Genomic DNA, 20,714 nt, shown 5'->3' on the forward strand with positions numbered 1-20,714 from the left:
TGAGAGAGCACTAGAGCCACAGATAGAACAATTACAACATCTTTGCTGCAGCTATCTGCTGAGTCACATCGCAAGAGGAGAGGGAGCAGCACGCACAGGTTGTCATTATGGAGACACCTATTTCCAACCCTTTATTCTCTCTAATTCTCTCTCTTTCTTTCTCTCGGAGGACCTGAGCCCTAGGACCATGCCTCAGGACTACCTGGCTTGATGACTCCTTGCTGTCCCCAGTCCACCTGGCCGTGCGGCTATGGAACCCTGACCTGTTCACCGGACGTGCTACCTGTCCCAGACCTGCTGTCCCAGACCTGCTGGAACCCGGACCTGTTGACTGGACGTGCTACCTGTCCCAGACCTGCTGTTTTCAACTCTCTAGAGACAGCAGGAGCGGTAGAGATACTCTCAAAGATCGGCTATGAAAAAGCACTTACTCTTGTGTTACTGACTTGTTGCACCCTCGACAACTACTATGATTATTATTATTTGACCATGCTGGTCATTTATGAACATTTGAACATCTTGGCCATGTGCTGTTATAGTCGCCACCTGGCACAGCCAGAAGAGGACTGGCCACCCCTCATAGCCTGGTTCCTCTCTAGGTTTCTTCCTAGGTTTTGGCCTTTCTAGGGAGTTTTTCCTAGCCACCGTGCTTCTACACCTGCATTGCTTGCTATTTGGGGTTTTAGGCTGGGTTTCTGTACAGCACTTTGAGATATCAGCTGATGTAAGAAGGGCTATATAAATACATTTGATTTGATTTGATATTCTGTAAAACATTAATATGCTAGAACTGATGCACATCAAGAAATAATGGAGACAAAGCACTGGAAAACGACTTTGGGCGCACTAGAGCACATTACATAAATTCGCTAGGTGGTTTAAACTGCATTCTAATGTTGACTTTGCTTAAAGAAACAGTATCAAGTGAAATGTTTTATGCAGGCTCAGTTCTTGGGTCTCGGGGACTGCCCAAGTGGAAATTTGAAATGGAAGTGATGGATCTCGCACAGGTGGTTATTTTTATTGCGGAAAAGTCCTCAATGAAACTGACATTAAATGTGGAGAATGATACATTTGCCTCTGTTGGCGATCAAGTAGCCTATTATTTTATATGCCATTGTAGGCTACCATTTGATACATACATTTGTATGAAATGTATGCATTCACTACTGTAAGTCGCTCTGGATAAGAGCGTCTGCTAAATGACTAAAATGTAAAATGTAATGTAAATGATACAATAAATATTTTGAAATGATATCACTAGAGTAATTGCAAATCAATGTACCACTTGTGTAGGCTACCTGGAGCTGGCAAAATAATTTTATAAATAGCCTATAACTTCAGTTTGTGGTTGTAGCCTTATGTTAATATGCAATTATTATTCATGGTCATGTTAAGTTAATTCAATTGGAAGTTATCAAAGCTCTATCGCAGTTGCTGATCAGTTGATAGAACGCATTAGATTGACCGTAACAGTAGTCAGACTAGGCTACAGGTATTTAACTAATATATATATAAAAAAACAGGCTGCTGTTGACAAGCATAGTCAGTTCATATACATATTATTAATATTTAATTATGTGACTGAAATTACAACCCAATCCTCAGTAGCCTATTCCAGCAGGCTATTGGGAAACAAGCACTTACCTCAAAATCACCTCGCTATTCATGTTGAATAAATGTGTCTTAATTTGAACTAAGCAAACTGCTAAATCGTTCAGTTTACATCTTGGCTACTGTAGACTATATGAAATGAGATGTAGGCTATCACGGGCTATAGGCTACCTGATTTTAGTCTGTAGCCTATGCCTATTGAAATGACAAGTTAATCTCGCAAATAGGCCATTTATAACAGTTTGTAGTCTTAACATATGGCACATAACAGCACAATTACCAGAAAATAGCCTAACATTAGTGTTTTCATGTTCATCTAAGTGTTCCTTGATCAGAGATTTTGAGATCCTCTGGCCAACTTTAATGACTTAAACTCTCCTGTCGGATTTATTTATAGTTACGGACATGCGCAAATGGGATTTATTTACAATTATAAACCTGGTTCAAGCCCTGAATGCTGACTGGCTGAAAGCCGTGGTATATCAGACAATATACCACTGGTATGACAACAAAAAAATACTTTTTACTCTTCAAATTACGTTTGTGACCAGTTTATAATAGCAATAAGACACCCCGGGATTGTGGTCTATGGCCAATATACCACGGCTGCGTCATCCATAAAAACAGCCCTTAGCCATGGTATATTGGCCATATACCATACCCCCTTGTGCCTTATTGCGTAATCATAGCAATCAAACAAGTTAAAATCAACATCCATTAATGGAAAATTATCTGCCGAGTTTAACAAGGGCAAATGATCTTTTCTCTTGCGACATATTCAAAGGCCTTTTGGGTGGGTTTTGAGTAGTAATTGGGCTTGACACATTTTTGCTAGACCTGGCAACCCTGATTGACATGGCTACAGTAGGCTAGCCAATATGAATGCTAGGTGTCTTTTTATAGCTTTCTTTATGCAGACTATCATCAGCAGCCAGCATATTTGCATTGAGCATCCTATGGCACTGAGGAGTACACCACATGCGTCATTGGCTTCATCAATAAGTGCATTGATGACGTCGTCCCCACAGTGACTGTACGTACATACCCCAACCAGAAGCCATGGATTACAGGCAACATCCGCACTGAGCTAAAGGCTAGAGCTGCCGCTTTCAAGGAGCGGGACACTAACCCGGAAGCTTATAAGAAATCCCGCTATGCCCTCCGACGAACCATCAAATAGGGAAAGCTTCAATACAGGGCTAAGATCGAATCGTACTACACCAGCTCTGACACTCTGTAGATGTGGCAGGGCTTGCAAACCATTACAGACAACAAAGGGAAGAACAGCCGAGAGCTGCCCAGTGACACGAGCCAAACTACTTCTATGCTCACTTCGAGGCAAATAACACTGAAACATGCATAAGAGCACCGGCTGTTCCGGAAGACTGTGTGATCACGCTCTCCGCAGCCAATGTGAGTAAGACCTTTAAACACGTCAACATTCACAAGGCCTCTCCCTGTCCAAGTCTGTAATACCAACATGTTTTAAGCAAACCACCATAGTCCTTGTGCCCAAGAACACTTAGGTAACCTGCCTAAATGACGACCGACCCGTAGCACTCACATCTGTAGCCATGAAGTGCTTTGAAAAGGCTGGTCATGGTTCACAACACCATTACCCCAGAAACCCTAACCCACTCCAATTTGCATACCGCCCTAACAGATTCGCAGAAGACGCAATCGCTATTGCACTCCACACTGCTCTTTCCCACCTGGATAAAAGGAACACCTGTGAGAGAATGCTATTCATTGACTACAGCTCAACGTTCAACACCATAGTGCCCTCAAAGCTCATCAATAAGCTAAGGTCCCTGGGACTAAACACTTCCCTTTTGCAACTTGATCCTGGACATCATGACGAGCTGCTGGTAGGTAACAACACATCCACCACGCTGATCCTCAACACAGGGCCCCCCAGGGGTGCGTGCTCAGTCCCCTCCTGTACTCCCTGTTCACTTATTCATATTTTTTTTAAACTGCATTGTTGGTTAGGGGCTTGTAAGTAAGCTTTTCACTCTAAGGTCTACACCTGTTGTTTTTGCCGCATGTGACTAATAAAATTGGATATTGCTAGTATTTTCACTATTGAAGGTTTACATTTGTAAATCACCCTAAAATAAATTAGCTCAGCGAGTAGATTGATGGGTGCTTCATTTTGCTCTGGGTAGCTGGCGTGTGCTGTGTGAAGGCATCAACTCATGCATGTACTGCTTGAGAAGTTGTGACTTGCGGGAGCGTGGTGGTCCCTGAACGAACAACCAAATATATTCTCCCAATACAAATAGCATGACATTTACGCATGTAGTCTTCAATGGTTTTCAATGGTAGACTGTGACAGAGCAGGTAAATGTTGAACTGGAATAAAAAAATGCACTGTCGGGCAAGTGACTTACGAGATCCACTGGCTTGACATATTTTTAATGACACCGGGCCAGCAGGCCATAATTAATGTGGGCGGACCCTGCACGCGAAAGAAAATAAATGAAAATGCCAGAAAACAGACTAACATGCTGACCACACTGCTCACTTTAAAATAAATGTACACATACATGTTATTCAATCATTGCATCCACACTGCTTGCGCGCGTCAACGAGGGTCTGCGAAGCCAGGGGCTAAAATAGAACTTGGTTCTATTTTTGACGCGCTGCAGGTTCTGCCTCTCCCATCCCCTCATTGTTTTTTTAGGAGCATATACCCACGTGGGTGATTGAAAGATGAGCTGAGGTCCACACTCCAGTCCAGTCGGTAGCGGTAATGCACCTTAAAGTTGGTTGCCAACCGCCATATAAAGCCCAAAGAAGAAGAAGCCTGAGAGATTACTAGAAACAACCTCGGTTTACCCTTTTATGTGTGGATGAATTGTCGGAGTAGAGGACCTTGTGCATTTCAGGTAAAATAACAGCCCAATGTTTATATCCCAGGACAAATTAGCTAGCAACAGCAAGCTAGCTAGCTAAATTGCCATGAATGTTTCATGCATTTTGACCTGTACCCAAATGAATATAGTTGGTTCAGAGTTCGTTTTGATATTTCAACCTGCGTGTCCTGTCCGCGCGAGACGGTGCGCACCTGGTCTAGTCAGCATGTAAGTGGATTTCAACTCATCGTTACCACATTATATGGGACATGCAACACACACACACACACACACACACACACACACACACACACACACACACACACACACACACACACACACACACACACACACACACACACACACACACACAGAGAGAGAGAGAGAGAGGCGGGACAGACAGAAGGTTTTCCCTGTCATCGCTCACTTTGTGACTGACAGGCGCCTGTCCTATCAATAGATTGCTAGAAGATGTATGTCTTTCATTCTAGCTGGAGACGGCTCGGCAGACTTTTTTAGCAACTTGACAAGTAGCCTAGTTAATATAAGTGGAAAAAGTACCCGGCTGAAAATGTGTCTGTAATTGGCTGAATAGCCGACAACTGGCGCTAGTGGAAAACATTGCATTCTCTACTGTCACCTCATATGGTCATGGGTGCACCTCAGCCACGCTCAAGGTCCTAAACGATATCTTACCCACTATCGATAAGAAACAGTACTGTGCAGCCGTATTCATTGACCTGGCCAAGGCTTTCGACTCTGTCAATCACCACATCCTCATCGGCAGACTCAACAGCCTTGGTTTCTCAAATGACTGCCTCGACTGGTTCACCAACTAATTCTCCGACAGAGTTCAGTGTGTCAAATCTGAGGGCCTGTTGTCCGGGCCTCTGGCAGACTCTATGGGGGTGCCACAGGGTTCAATTCTTGGGCCGACTCTCTTCTCTGTATACATCAATGATGTCGCTCTTGCTGCTGGTGAGTCTCTGATCCACCTCTACGCAGACGACACCATTCTGTATACTTCTGGCCCTTCTTTGGACACTGTTAACAACCCTCCAGACAAGCTTCAATGCCATACAACTCTCCTTCCGTGGCCTCCAACTGCTCTTAAATACAAGTAAAACTAAATGCATGCTCTTCAACCGATCGCTGCCTGCACCTGCCCGCCCGTCCAGCATCACTCTCCTTTCAGACTCACATAAAACATCTCCAATCCAAAGTAAAATCTAGAATTGGCTTCCTATTTCGCAACAAAGCATCCTTCACTCATGCTGCCAAACATACCCTCGTAAAACTGACCATCTTACTGATCCTCGACTTTGGCGATGTCATTTACAAAATAGCCCCAACACCCTATTCAACAAATTGGATGCAGTCTATCACAGTGCCATCTGTTTTGTCAACCAAAGCCCCATATACTACCCACCACTGCGACATGTACTCTCTCGTTGGCTGGCCCTCGCTTCATACTCGTCGCCAAATCCACTGGCTCCAGGTCATATACAAGACCCTGCTAGGTAAAGTCCCACCTTATCTCTGCTCGCTGGTCACCATAGCTGCACCCACCCATAGCACGCGTTCCAGCAGGTATATCTCACCTCCTGTATTTATTTATTTTTCTCCTTTGCACTCATCTACTGTCAAATCTACCATTCCAGTGTTTTAATTGCTATATTGTATTTACTTCGTCATCATGGCCTATTTATTGCCTTTACCTCCCTTATCTCACCACATTTGCTCACATTGTATATAGACTTATTTTTCTACTGTATTATTGACTGTATGTTTGTTTTACTCCATGTGTAACTCTGTGTTGTTATATGTGTCGAACTGCTTTGCTTTATCTTGGCCAGGTCGCAGTTGTAAATGAGAACTTGTTCTCAACTTGCCTACCTGGTTAAATAAAAGGTGAAAAAAAACACACACAAAAAAAACCATTTGATCTCAAATCCAAAATTCTAAATTATATAGCCACTTTTTAAATGTTATTTTTGTGGTGTTATTTGCATATTGCATTCTGATTGGCCATATGCTAATGAGGGCCTGTGGGAATGTAGGTGTTCATGAGGAAAGAATCTCTCTCTCATGTTAGCAATAAATGTGCCTTCATAAAGATACACCGTTAGTAGTTATTTTACTCATGCACAGACCTGTTTAATTGCAAGACAATTTTCACTGTTCAAATACATATGGAGGGGAGTGTATATAGGGAATAGGGTGCCATTTGGAACGCATGCATACAAACATGCATGTTTCTACCACCACACAGAGTGAGTAACTGATAAGAGAATTATCTAATAAAGGTAAATGAATCAATAATCCATTATTAATTAGTAGTTATGTAGCATGTATAATGAATAGTTAAAGTACTGAAGGTACTGAGTACCTCTAGTAGAGGCTGGAAAGGGAGAGAAATGTGTGTGTGTGTGTGTGTGTGTGTGTGTGTGTGTGTGTGTGTGTGAGTGATTAGTGGGCCTAAGAGAAATGTAGAAATGTGTGTGACCTGAAGAGACTTAGGATAGGAAAACCGGGAGTAGCCTTCAAGGTTCTCCTAATCTCGGGGGAAAGCACAGACAGCGTTGGATAGTGATTAACAGTGGTGGGAAGTCAAGGGAGAGATACTGTTCACCTACTGTTTGTGTGTATGTGTGTGCATAGGTTATCTACTTTTGGGGTGGAGGTGTGTGCGTAAGCGGAGAGAGAGGATAAAATGAACTTGTTTGTTAATGTTGGGCAGAACATTCTCTGAATAAACTGTACAGACCTTTTGCAGAAAGCTGAGTCCTTGCCTAATTATTAACCCATTGTCTTACAAACCTTGGGAATAAGTCAAGGCTTATTGATTGTTAATTATTATCATGGGGATAAAATAATTCCCTTGACAGTAACAAAACTGACAAATGTTTAGCGATAGAAAAGGTGAATGTTTTGCAACTCGAGTGAGAACTTTGAAAGGGATGCTGCACTTGCATAAATCTAGTCCCTTGCAAGCATGTTGTCATAACCAAATTCAAAAGACATTCCATTGCAAAGTTTCACTTGAACTGAGTGTTAATGAAGACAGTTAAAAAAATAAAAATTCTCCTCCTCACCTATTTCCACCAGCTCAGAGTCGGTCATGGAGTCCCTGAGGGTGTGTCCGGCGTGGTGGGAGAGGGGTGCTGCTAGGGGTTCAGAGTGCTGGGAGGAGCTGATGGGCCACTGCAGGTTGTCAGCCAGCTTGGCTCTCTCCTCCCGGGCCGTGGGATCGTCCCACACGATCTGCTCGCTCTGAGGTGGCTCTGTGTTCAGGTCCACGGCTGCCTGACGAGACATCCTGAGTAACACCAGAGGGAGATGCAGAGAGAGTTAAGCCCTATTCACACTCTAAAAGATACAATGTACATGGCAATAGCATTTCCATTGCTAACATCTAATGAACTTACAGCACAAATTCAACTCAAGTAAAATCTGAACATTTGTAGTGTGGAGGAATTTCAAAACAAACAATGGGATGTTTCCCTGGATAGAGATCTGGTCATCGGCATAGGGAGACTAAATGAATAGTGAAGGTTATTTTGACCTTTCCCAGTCCCCTGGTCTGTCTGCGTCTCCTACCTCAGTGCCTCCAGGGCGCGTCGGCCGGTTGCGTTGCGGCCCATGCGGGCCTGCCTGTCGGGGGTATGGGGTTCAGAGTCGGACTCCCCGGAGCACTGGCGGGTGAGGCGGGCCGAGGAGAGCCGGCCAGTAGTCATCTTGGTGGCTGACATGATCTCCTGCAGTTGCCTCTGGAGGTTCTCCCTCATCTTCAGGGTTTCAGACAGGTCTGGGAGACAGAGATGGTCAGAGGATGAGAGGAATGAAAGAAAGTGGAATGTATGTGTGTTTTGGGGAGCTGCACTCACGGGATATTCAGTTGACTCCTGAGAAGGCAAATGTACCTTTGTAATCGACCAACAGCCTCAAATTCTGTATGAACCACGAGGTTCAATACTTACGAACTCTTGCTTAGACCACAGGTTTAAACCGTTTAGAGTAATTACGCTAGCTGTTAGCTTTTCCCATTGGGAAACATGTCACAATTAGCCGACTTGCCACCATGTCACTTGTATTTACGTAAACAAATAACCAATCAACCCATGGGTCAGATGTAAATCACACTTTTTCATGAAAGCGTCCATAAAAAAAAACGTTTTTTTGTTTGTTTGTTTTTTTACCAAATCTAAAATGTTTTATGTAAATGGAATGTTATACAGTAGAACTGTCCGGACACTTTTTTTGCGATTTCACTTGGTTTTGAGAAACATACCTCACCAGCAATAGACTTCCTCATTGCTCGTTCTGCAGTACGGGGACCACGGATAAACATGAACAAAGGCTTCTTTGAGAAATGGCAAAGCATACATTTCCATGTGTGAGCATGCGCACGCTTTTTCCTATCACCACAATGGGAACGAGAAAGCACAAGCATGCGTGCACACAGAAAAGTATCGCTCGAGTCCAACAAAATGGAATAACCTTACGGATAAAGTTCGGAATTACACAATTTCATACGTATAACATCTAAAGACCTGCATCACTATACAGAGCGCATTGTCGTTTCTAAAAGGACGTATTTGGACCTATTGCCAACATGCCTAGCTAAGTTATAAAATAGGATATTACAGTGTTAAGCTTTCACAATGCAATTCAGGGAAACAAATCATTTTGGTCCGCATTGAAAGGAGTCACGAGTGCATTCAGTTGCGTGTGCTGCAACAAATTTTCTTCACAAAAGACAACATAGGCTCATTCTGTTCAGAACAACCCAGGGTATGACCACATTTCATCTTGTAATTGTACATCAAACATGGTGATCATAAACAATGACACTGTATATGACATGAGTTTTATCATATGGACATGTTTAGTGCACATTTGGACTTTGGCTTGTTTGTGTTTGGCTTGCTTGTATGACATCAATGCGGTATTTACTATAATCCTCAACATCTCATTTTCAAAATACATAGAGTCCTCTTATTGTACAGCATTTCCCTCACTCAGACATTTCTTTTCAAAAAGATGCCCAATTAACAGGAGGGATGGGGCAACTTCTTGTGGCGCGAGGTGCTCAAGTTCAGAACGGCTGAAGCGCAGAGCTGACGTCATGTGTAGCATGTTACTGTACCACCACAACCTTCCAATTTAGCCGCTTATCCATGTCCAAATATGCAATTTTCAACCCGAGTATGAGTGTAAAGGGTTAATAATCATATACACAGGTAACTCCAAAAATAATGGAAACACTTGAGTAAAAGAGGGATACAAAGTATATTGAAAGAAGGTGCTTCCACACAGTTGTGGTTCCTGAGTTAATTAAGCAATTAACATCCCATTTTGCTTAAGGTCCTGTATAAAAATGCTGGGCAAGCCATTATTTTGGCTACCATGGCTGTGCCCCCATAGGATGACAATACCCCCATCGACAGGACACGAGTGGTCACTGGTTTGATGATCATGAAAACGATATAAACCATATGCCATGGCTGTCTCAGTCACCAGATCTCAACCCAATTGAACACTTATGGGAGATTCTGGAGCAGCGCCTGATACAGCGTTTTACACCATCAAATTATGGAATTTCTTGTGGATTTTGCATCCCTCCAATAGAGTTCCAGACACTTGTAGAGTCTATGCCAAAGTTCAATGAAGCTGTTCTGGCTCATGGTGGCCCAACGCCCTATTAAGATACTACGTTGGCGTTTCCTTTATTTTGGCAGTTAACATATATATTATATTACATAGAAGTGCACATTTAAATGTACAACATTTTATATGTATTATTATAATGTCCTACGTCGTCACATATGCATTATTTGACTTGAGGACCAGCAGTAGATAGTTTTTTATTTTGTTTTGTCGGGAGGGGGACTCGGACCCACACTTACCTTACGCAAAATATTTACTCATACCACCTCAATGGAGGACGCCATCTGGCAGTGATAGCTGTGGAGGATAAACTACTAAGACCATGAGCCTCTTTTTTTAATACGGTAAACAAATATAAACTTATATTTTGTGTTGGCTGTCAAAGTCGCATACATTTTTTTATTTTTTTTATTTGACGCCATTAACACATTTTCTTAGTTTGACCCCCTGAACCATCCATAGTTCAAATTCAAGCCCTGGCAGCCACTTTAATAGCTAGCTACTTGCATGATTGAATGATGGAGAAAGGGCTTTTAAATGGCCAAATCAATTTCAAATCACTCCCAGATGCGGCTCTGAATAAAACCAAAGTAATTTGCATCTACCGCAAGGCTGAATTTGTTGATCACCGAAGTACATCGAGTCTTTGTTATAATTTACAAGCGAAACATACTGTTGACGCCGGCAATACAAGTAACGTTACTAGTAGCAATGCAGGACATCTTCAGCAGGCTAAGATATAAGTGTGCGCGCAGGAGGCCTATGGACAAGTAAACAAGCAGCAAGCTAACACACGCAATAGCCAAGTGGATAGCTACAACATGCAGGCCAGTCCACATTGTGGATGACAAAGTGGAGGAAGAAGACCCAGCTTCGTCCTCATTACAAGAATACACGCGCTGTATGAAAGCGAGAGGGCTCACGGGAGACCACTGGACTTCGGTCAGTAACCACAACTAACTTCTACTTTGTGGTTACTGCGCACCACATTGATGAAAACTGGAAACTGCATGCACACGCTCTGGCCGTAATGAAGACAGAAAAGAGGCACTATGCTGAAACGTGCGCCGAGTATTTCATGGATCTAGCAAAGCACTGGAACATTGAAAACAAAGTTATCACAGTTTGCACAGACAGTGCACGGAACATGATTGCAGCAGCGAGACATCTGCCTTTTGAACACCTGCCCTGCACTGCGTATTGTCTAAGGTCCATCACAGTGTCCCTACAGAACAGCGGGTTTGACAATGCCCTAGCCAAATGGCCATTTCAAACACAGCCCACCAAACGCTACAGAACTCGGACAGCAAGTTGCAAATGGGCTAAAGGAGGAGTCACTCGCACAAAATGTCAAAACAAGATGGAATTCCACTCTGGAAATAGTAAAGCGTGTCCACGGAAATGAACAACTACTGAGAAATGCTCTAGCCCAACAGAAAACAAACATCACCATGCCAACCACAGCTAAACTGGAGAAAATGCAGAAGCTGGAGGCACTACTGGAGCCTTTACACTAATACTCTCACTATTAGTGTTATAATAAGATGTGTGTGTGTGTGCGAGAGAGAGCGAGTGTGTAAAGTGTGTGTGTGTGAGAGAGAGCGTAAAGTGTGAGAGTGTAAAGTGTGTGAGAGAGAGAGTATGTAAAGTGTGAGTGTGAGAGATAGTGTGTATAACAAGTCTCAAAATTGACTGAAGTGATTTTGAATTATCTTTCCCTGCAGGTACTTCTGAGAGGAGAGAAGTACATTTCCTGCTCAGTGGTGTTGCCTGCTTTGTGTCATCTTCTAGGTGTAATGGAGAGCTCAGATGATAACCCTTCCTACATGGTAAGATTCAAGCTGACATTCACAACAGACCTGGAGAAACGCATGGAAAACACCAACCTCACATGGATGAAAACCTAAAGATCCTTCCCAGACCTGAGAGGGGTGCGGTGTGGGCTTCGGTCAATAACTTTCTGAAGGAAGAGAGGCCTGCACAGCAACAGAGTCAGAGCCACCAAAGAAGGAAGCTACCCTCTTGTTGAGTTCTTCTGAGTCTTACTCTGATGAAGAAGAAGAGTCCATTGAGAAATGTGTGGAGCATTACAAAGCCCAGCATCAACATGGAGGACTGTCCACTACAGTCGTAGTCACAGCATGCAGGTGCACACACCAGGCTGGCCTGCATTGCACGAAGGTACCTGGCAATCCCTGCTACATCAGTGCCTTGTGAGAAGTTGTTTTCAATCTCTGTGCATATCGTACAAAAAGAAAAGAGCAGCTTTACCATCTGAAAATGTCAACAGGCTTGTTTGTCTTTGCAACTGACTCAGTGAAAAGAAATAGGAGGACGACTGAAGTGTATGATCACAGGTTTATGTTCTGTGGAATTGATGACATTGTTGGACAAGTTTATGCTCTTTGCATCCATAGAGCCAGTTAGTTATTTTTTTCTTATAGCCAGCCATCCAATCAGTAATTGGGAGAACAATCATTTGGAATGGCTGAAGCTTTAACTGTGTGAGTGAGTGAGTGAGTGAGAGAGAGAGAGAGAGAGAATAAATGGATGAGGCAGCATTAGTAGGCCGATTTGGGAGCATGAATACGTTCCAGGACTTGTGTATTGTATTAACTTGTTTATGGCGAATAAGCCATTAAAAACATTTCAGTCCTTACATGTCTATAACTCAAGACTGCTTTTTAAATATATATATTTTTTAAATTTGAGCAAATAAAAAAAATACTGATTGATCGTGATTTACTACAGAATTGAATGCGGTTAATCACAATTATTTTAATTGTTTTCACAGCCCTAATTTTGTATAAATGGTCCTAAATCTTTTTCCGTAAAAGCACATGTATTTGCGTGAAACGGATAAGCAAAAACAAAGACTTTTGATAAGATGCAAAAAAACTTTCCCTCCAATTTTGTCCATTAGCTAACAGCTAGCATGGCAAAAGCTAACAGCTAGCATTGTTTTCTAAACTATTTAAACCTGTGGTCTAAGCAAGAGTTTGTAAGTATGGACCTGGAATGTTTTAATTCAATGCACTTGAGCTAAGGCACAGTAGGGCAGATCAGTGACACATCCGTGTATAAGAGCCCACCTCTCCTCTCTGTATTGTCCTGGTCCTGCTCTGTGTCAGTCTCTCCTTCACTGATGCGGTGGGAAGTAGTGGCGTCTTCCACTGCATTGTCTTCAGACAGAGAGAGAGGGTGAGAGGTTGTTTGACCTACAGTTCAAGTCAGAAGTTTACATACACCTTACTCAAATACATTTAAACTCAGTTTTTCACAATTCCTGACATTTAATCCCAGCAAAGATTCCCTGTTTTAGGTCAGTTAGGATCACCACTTAATTTTAAGAATGTGAAATGTCAGAATAATAGTAGAGAGAATGACTTATTTCAGCTTTTATTTCTTTCATCACATTCCCCGTGGGTCAGAAGTTTACATACACTCAATTAGTATGTGGAAGTATTGCCTTTAAATTGTTTAACTTGGGTCAAATGTTTCAGGTAGCCTTCCACAAGCTTCCCACAATAAGTTGGGTGAATGTTGGCCCATTCCTCCTGACATAGCTGGTGTAACTGAGTCAGGTTTGTAGGCCTCATTGCTCGCACACGCTTTTTCAGTTCTGCCCACAAATTTCCTATAGGATTGAGGTCAGGGCTTCGTGATGGCCACTCCAATACCTTGACTTTGTTGTCCGTAAGCCATTTTGCCACAACTTTGGAAGTATGCTTGGGGTCATTTTCCATTTGGAAGACCCATTTGCGACCAAGCTTTAACTTCCTGACTGATGTCTTGAGATGTTGCGTCAATATATTCACATATTTTTCCTCCCTCATGATGCCATCTATTTTGTGAAGTGCACCAGTCCCTGCTGCAGAAAAGCACCCTCACAACATGATGCTGCCACCCCCGTGCTTCACGGTTGGGGTGGTGTTCTTCGGCTTGCAAGCCTCCCCCTTGTTCCTCCAAACATAATGGTCTTTTAAAAAAAAAAAATATTTCACCTTTATTTAACCAGGTAGGCAAGTTGAGAACAAGTTCTCATTTACAATTGCGACCTGGCCAAGATAAAGCAAAGCAGTTCGACACATACAACAACACAGAGTTACACATGGAGTAAAATAAACATACAGTCAATAATACAGTAGAAAAATAAGTCTATATACAATGCGAGCAAATTAGGTGAATTATTATAGGTCATTATGGCCAAACAGTTCTATTTTTGTTTCATCAGACAAGAGGACATTTCTCCAAAAAGTACAATCTTTGGTCTTTCAGGTTATGTCGATATAGGACACGTTTTACTGTGGATATAGATACTTTTGCACCCGTTTCCTCCAGCATCTCCACAACGTCTTTTGCTGTTGTTCTGGGATTGATTTACACCTTTTGCACCAAAGTACGTTCATCTCTAGGAAACAGAACGCGTCTCCTTCCTGAGCAGTATGACGGCTGCGTGGTCCCATGGTGTTTATACTTGCGTACTATTGTTTGTTCAGATGAACGTGGTACCTTCAGGCATTTGGAAATTGCTCCCAAGGATGAACCAGAGGTCTTGGCTGATTTCTTTTGATTTTCCTATGATGTCAAGCAAAGAGATACTGAGTTTGAAGGTAGGCCTTGAAATGCATCCACAGGTACACCTCCAATTAACTCAAATGTTGTCAATTAGCCTATCAGAAGTTTCTGAAGCCATGACATCATTTTCGGGAATTTCCCAAGCTGTTTAAAGGCACAATGCACCATTTTAATTTGAGCAGATCTAGGGATGAACTGTTTATTCTCAGGACAAACATACCTTGTTCTTTTGGGCCTCAGTGAGGTCTCCAAGTTGTGAGGTATGGGTGGCAGGGGTAGACCTCTGGCTACTGTCAGGAGGCACCTGGCTGAGGTTCAGGCTCATTTTGGGGTTGTAGGTGAATGGGTAGAGAGACTCAGACACATGCCTCTGATCCTCAGCACACTGGAGAGACAACAGAAAAGATTCAATATCAGCACACACACTTACACAAACTACCGCAACACTGTTGTGACTGTGTTCAGTCTGATAAGAATGGAGCCTGCCTGTCGTTTACTTTATGTAGTACGTGTGTGTACTGACACATGTACCCTTCTGTACATGTCCCATAACTATGTGTGTGTATGCGTGTACTGGAAACCATCCGTACCGCCTGCAGCCAGTGCTGAGACACCACATGCACCCCTCGCTCCTTCACAGCCCTGTACTCTCGCGTGTTGTCCCCCACACGACCCTGATAGATGTAGTGAGTCACCGTGTCGTCACACGACCACCTAGAACACACACACATAGTATTGGATTATAGAGGGACATGCATCATTAAATGGCAAGTGCTGTTACTGGCATTCGTAACATTCTAGACATAGTTGAGAGCTAGATGTATTGTTGAGTACCTGAAGTCAGCTCCTAGTGAGGCAGCGATGGCGTTGAGCTCTCCCTGCTTCTTGCTCAGTTTCTTACTCACGCAGATCATCACGCCAGCCAGGGGAGCAGCCTCCTGCTCCTCCACCTACAAGCACGCTCACAAACATACATCACTATCAGATAAGAATCTGTTAATGGGCTAGTGAGTGCATGTACTTGGCTGTGAAGGCTGTAGTGTGGGGGTGTGTATTGTACTGTACTCCCAATTGGATTTGTCACATGATTTGTAAACAACAGGTGTAGACCAACAGTGAAATGCTTACTTAAGGGACATTCCCAACAATGCAGAGAGAAAAATAATAACAAGGAATAAATACATAATGAGTAACAATAACTTGGCTATATACACGGGAGACCAGTACTGAATTGATGTGCAGGGGTACATATAGGTAGGGATAAAGTGACTATGCAACAGTATAGAAAAGAACACGGTAACTGTACCTCTCTGTGTGTCTCCTTGCAAAGCTGGGGGCTAGCTGTGAGAGCCTGGAGGTCAGGGGTGTGGCTGTGGGTGCTGTTGGCCAGGGCCACCTTCAGGTTCCTCCCGATGACCTCTGACAGCGGGGTCGTGGCCTGACCGTACTGAGTCCTGCCCCCTGGCGTGTCCAACGCCGCTAACGCATCCTGGAATGTCATATACAAACACATACTTTCAAAGTGTGTTATAATATAATGCTCAAAACTATTCAGTAAATTAGTATTTTTGCACCCCATTTCCTATAAATTGCACTACATTCTCTCGAAATACAGACAAGTGAGTTTAACCTTGACGTTGAAGGTGGGTCTGAAGAGCTGGTCTCGGTAAAGGAAGCGGGAGGGAGTGTCCAACTGCAGCGCTGGAGAGTCTTTCTGCCCCCTTGCTTTCCTGCCCCCCTCCTGGCCTCTCAGGGTGGTACAGTCCTTCTCTGGCAGGCCTTGTTCCAGCACGGAGCGGAACACCTTACTCTGGAAGCGGCCCATGTCCAGGGGGGTGACTGCCGCCCCCCTCTGGGGGCCCAGCAAGGGAATCACTGGGGACTTGATACGGGACAGGGGGGGGAGCATGGAATGCTTCTGGGGGCCCCCCACAAAACTCTCCTCTTCTCTCTCTCTAAGGAAATAAACTGATTCAGATTAAATCTATCACATACAATAGAGCATACTCTGTTTGTACAAAACTCATCCTCTCTCAAACAAAATGTTGAGGTTTCAACAGCCTAACAAAAACTATTGCTTAAATGTTATTCATCCCCCACTGCTGTTGCAAGTTTTGAAAAATGAAAATATGGTTTTCAATTAAATGAATTGCAAGGCAGACTGACCTGGAGAAGGAGGCAAGTCCACCAGGAAGTGCCCCTCCTCTGCCCTCCGGCCCGTCCTGGCAGACTCCAGCACCCAGCGCAGGGTGACGGCAGGCAGCCCCCACTTCTGGGCCGCCTGGTACTTGGTGCCCTCGGGGCTCTGCAGCACTAGGTGGGTACTGGCCAGCATGCCGTTCCTTTGGTTGACCATGCGTACAAAGTAGTCCTGGACACTGTAGGGAGGATGGATAGATGGAAAGGAGCAAAGGTGGTAAGATGAAAGTATGCACAAATACGCCACAGTGCTTTCGGAAAGTATTCAGATCCCTTGACTTTTGACATTTTGTTATATTACAGCCTTATTCTAAAATGTATTAAATAAATTTAAAAAACACAGCAATCTACACACACAAACCCATAATGGCAAAGCAAAAAGAAGTTTTTAGAAATGTATTATACATTTTTTGCAAATGTATTATAAATAAACTCATTCTTTATTTACAGTATTCAGACCCTTCGCTATGAGACTCGAAACTGAGCTCAGGTGAACCCTGTTTCCATTGATCATCATTGAGATGTTTCTACAACTTGATTGTAGAAGTTCTACAGTTCACCTGTGGTAAATTCAATTGATTGGACATGATTTGGAAAGCCACACACCTGTCAATATAAGGTCCCACAGTTGACAGTGCATGTCAGAGCAATAACCAAGCCATGAGGTCGAAGGAATTGTCTGTAGAGGTCTGAGACAGGATTGTGTCAAGGCACAGATCTGGGGAAGGGTACCAAAACATTTCTGCAGTATTGAAGGTCCCCAAGAACACAGTGGCCTCCATCACACTTAAATGGAAGAAGTTTAGAACCACCAAGACTCTTCCTAGAGCTGGCCACCTAGCCAAACTGAGCAACCTGGGGAGAAGGGCTTTGGTCAGGTAGGTGACCAAGAACCCGATGGTAACTCTGACAGAGCTCCGGAGTTCCTCTGTGGAGTTAGGAGAAACTTCCAGAAGGACAACCATCTCTGCAGCACTCCACCAATCAGGCCTTTATGGTAGAGTGGTCAGACGGAAGCCACTGCTCAGTAAAAGGCAGATGACAGCCCGCTTGGAGTTTGAAAAGCTGTCAAGGCAATCGGTGGCTACTTTGAAGAATCTCAATTTGTTTAACACTTTTTGGTTACTACATGATTCCATATGTGGTATTTCATAGTTGTGATGTCTTCACTATTATTCTACAATGTAGAAAATAGTTCAAATTAAGAAAAACCCTTGAATTAGTAGGTGTGTCCAAACTTTTGACTGGTACTATCCATCTATATCTGTGTGTGTGCTTCCCTTTGTGTCACGGCTAAGAAAGTAGCATCCAGCTGTCATGTTGAATATGGATTAATTGGCGCTTGCTGTTGCCATGGTGACAACAATGACCAAGGGCTGACCATTTGCTGGCTAGCTAATCATCTTGGCCAACTGCGGATTGAAACACTCATCTTATTTACTGTTAATTGGCCACTGCAAACCACTTTGTTAGCTAACGCAATGCTGTCTCCAAAACTGCAAGATGTCTCTAGCAATATTTACTTTTTGACGTTCTATGACCTCTCCACTTTCCAAGCGTATTGTGTCATCATGAGCACCTTTTCTACAACAGGGCTTCTTCATTTCCCCAAAAATCAAATGCCTGTACACAGTCACATAAAGTGACTGTACATCTTGTTGCCTCTAAAGCTCATTTGACAGCTAGGTTATTGCGTTATTGAATATTAAGTTTGCCCTGAAAATCCCTAATTGGCCCGATAGCCTGGGAGTACACGGTTACGTGCCATGCCGTCGGGGGTACGCCAAATAAAATGTGATTCACATTTAAAAAAAAATAATATTGTTTTTTTTTTGCACCTGTGTAGCCTCGTTTCACTGCCAAAAATAAAATTAAACAATCTGGTGTTCAGCGAAATAACAACACAATGTCAAATACCGGTAGCCTAGTCAAATAATTAACATCCAATCACATTAACCATTACTCTCTCACGGGAAACCTTCACTCTTGCGCAGACGTTTAGAAACTTGAAAAAAAAAAAGAGCGAGAAAAGACAACTTTCAAGTAGTGAGCCATGTATAAAAGCAACAGATATCATTAATAAGAAGGGGCTAGAAGCGTCTTATATGGTGAGCTATCGAGTGGCTAGGACAGGCAAGCCCCATACTATTGTGGAGGACTTAATTCTTCCTGCTGCCGCGGATATGGCTGGGACAATGCTGGGGGAAAATGCCCAAAAAACTATACAGACAATGCCTTCATCAAACAACACTGTTTCACGACGCATCAGTGACATGGCAGGAGATGTTTTGAAACAATTGCTGCTTCGCATACAAGCCAGTGAATTCTATGCGTTACAGCTGGATGAGTCAACAGACGTGGCGGGCCTGGCACAGCTCCTGGTATATGTCCGTTACGTTTATGGGGGGTCAATTAAGGAAGACATCCTCTTGTGCAAACCACTGGGAACCAGGACAACATGAGAGGATATTTTTAACCTGTTAGGGCTAGGAGGCAGTATTGACACAGCCGGATAAAAAACGTACCCGATTTAATCTGGTTACTACTCCTGCCCAGTAACTAGAATATGTATATAATTATTGGCTTTGGATAGAAAACACCCTAAAGTTTCTAAAACTGTTTGAATGGTGTCTGAGTATAACAGAACTCAAATGGCAGGCCAAAACCTGAGAAGATTACATGCAGGAAGTGGCCTGTCTGAAAAGTTGTGTTTCATCTTGGCTCTTTTTATTGAAGACTGAGGATCTTTGCAATAACGTGACACTTCCTACGGCTCCCATAGGCTCTCAGAGCCCGGGAAAAAGCTGAACGATATCGAGGCAGCCTCTGGCTGAAACACATTATCGCTTTTGGCAAGTGGCCGATCAGAGTACTATGGGCTTAGGCGCGTGCCCGAGTCGACCGAATGCTTTATTTTCTTTCGTCTGTTTACCTAAACGCAGATTCCCGGTCGGAATATTATCGCTTTTTTATGAGAAAAATGGCATAAAAATTGATTTTAAACAGCGGTTGACATGCTTCGAAGTACGGTAATGGAATATTTAGATTTTTTTTGGTCATGAATTGCGCCATGCTCGTCACCCTTATTTACCCTATCGGATAGTGTCTTGAACGCACGAACAAAACGCCGCTGTTTGGATATAACTATGGATTATTTTGAACCAAACCAACATTTGTTATTGAAGTAGAAGTCCTGGGAGTGCATTCTGACGAAGACAGCAAAGGTAATAACATTTTTCTTATAGTAAATCTGATTTTGGTGAGTGCTAAACTTGCTGGGTGTCTAAATAGCTAGCCCTGTGATGCCGGGCTATCTACTGAGAATATTGCAAAATGTGCTTTCACCGAAAAGCTATTTTAAAATCGGACATATCGAGTGCATAGAGGAGTTCTGTATCTATAATTCTTAAAATAATTGTTATGGTTTTTGTGAACGTTTATCGTGAGTAATTTAGTAAATTCACCGGCAGTGTTCGGTGGGAATGCTAGTCACATGCTAGTCACATGCTAATGTAAAAAGTTGTTTTTTGATATAAATATGAACTTGATTGAACAAAACATGCATGTATTGTATAACATAATGTCCTAGGGTTGTCATCTGATGAAGATCATCAAAGGTTAGTGCTGCATTTAGCTGTGGTTTGGGTTTATGTGACATTATATGCTAGCTTGAAAAATGGGTGTCTGATTATTTCTGGCTGGGTACTCTGCTGACATAATCTAATGTTTTGCTTTCGTTGTAAAGCCTTTTTGAAATCGGACAGTGTGGTTAGATTAACGAGAGTCTTGTCTTTA

General features: G+C 43.0%; 1 protein-coding gene across 5 annotated transcripts in view; it reads right to left on the reverse strand.

Annotated features, from left to right (window-relative positions):
- The window catches only part of LOC106578660 (DNA topoisomerase 2-binding protein 1-A), a 66,657-nt gene that overhangs the window by 11,008 nt on the left and 34,935 nt on the right, over positions 1-20,714 (reverse strand). For all 5 annotated transcript variants that reach the window (XR_006760704.1, XM_045702211.1, XM_045702212.1 and 2 more), the window contains 9 exons: positions 16,887-17,098; positions 16,351-16,673; positions 16,027-16,209; positions 15,555-15,670; positions 15,311-15,434; positions 14,941-15,105; positions 13,235-13,331; positions 8,073-8,280; positions 7,568-7,791 (listed from right to left, as the gene is read on the reverse strand). Coding sequence is in view for 4 of the 5 variants with exons in the window: in XM_045702211.1 (XP_045558167.1) it covers positions 7,568-7,791; positions 8,073-8,280; positions 13,235-13,331; positions 14,941-15,105; positions 15,311-15,434; positions 15,555-15,670; positions 16,027-16,209; positions 16,351-16,673; positions 16,887-17,098 (1,652 nt within the window). In the remaining variant the exon portion in view is untranslated. The remainder of the gene's footprint in view (positions 1-7,567; positions 7,792-8,072; positions 8,281-13,234; positions 13,332-14,940; positions 15,106-15,310; positions 15,435-15,554; positions 15,671-16,026; positions 16,210-16,350; positions 16,674-16,886; positions 17,099-20,714) is intronic.

This window comes from Salmo salar, chromosome ssa19 (genome assembly GCF_905237065.1).
Source record: "Salmo salar chromosome ssa19, Ssal_v3.1, whole genome shotgun sequence".
NCBI classification, from domain to species: domain Eukaryota; kingdom Metazoa; phylum Chordata; class Actinopteri; order Salmoniformes; family Salmonidae; genus Salmo; species Salmo salar.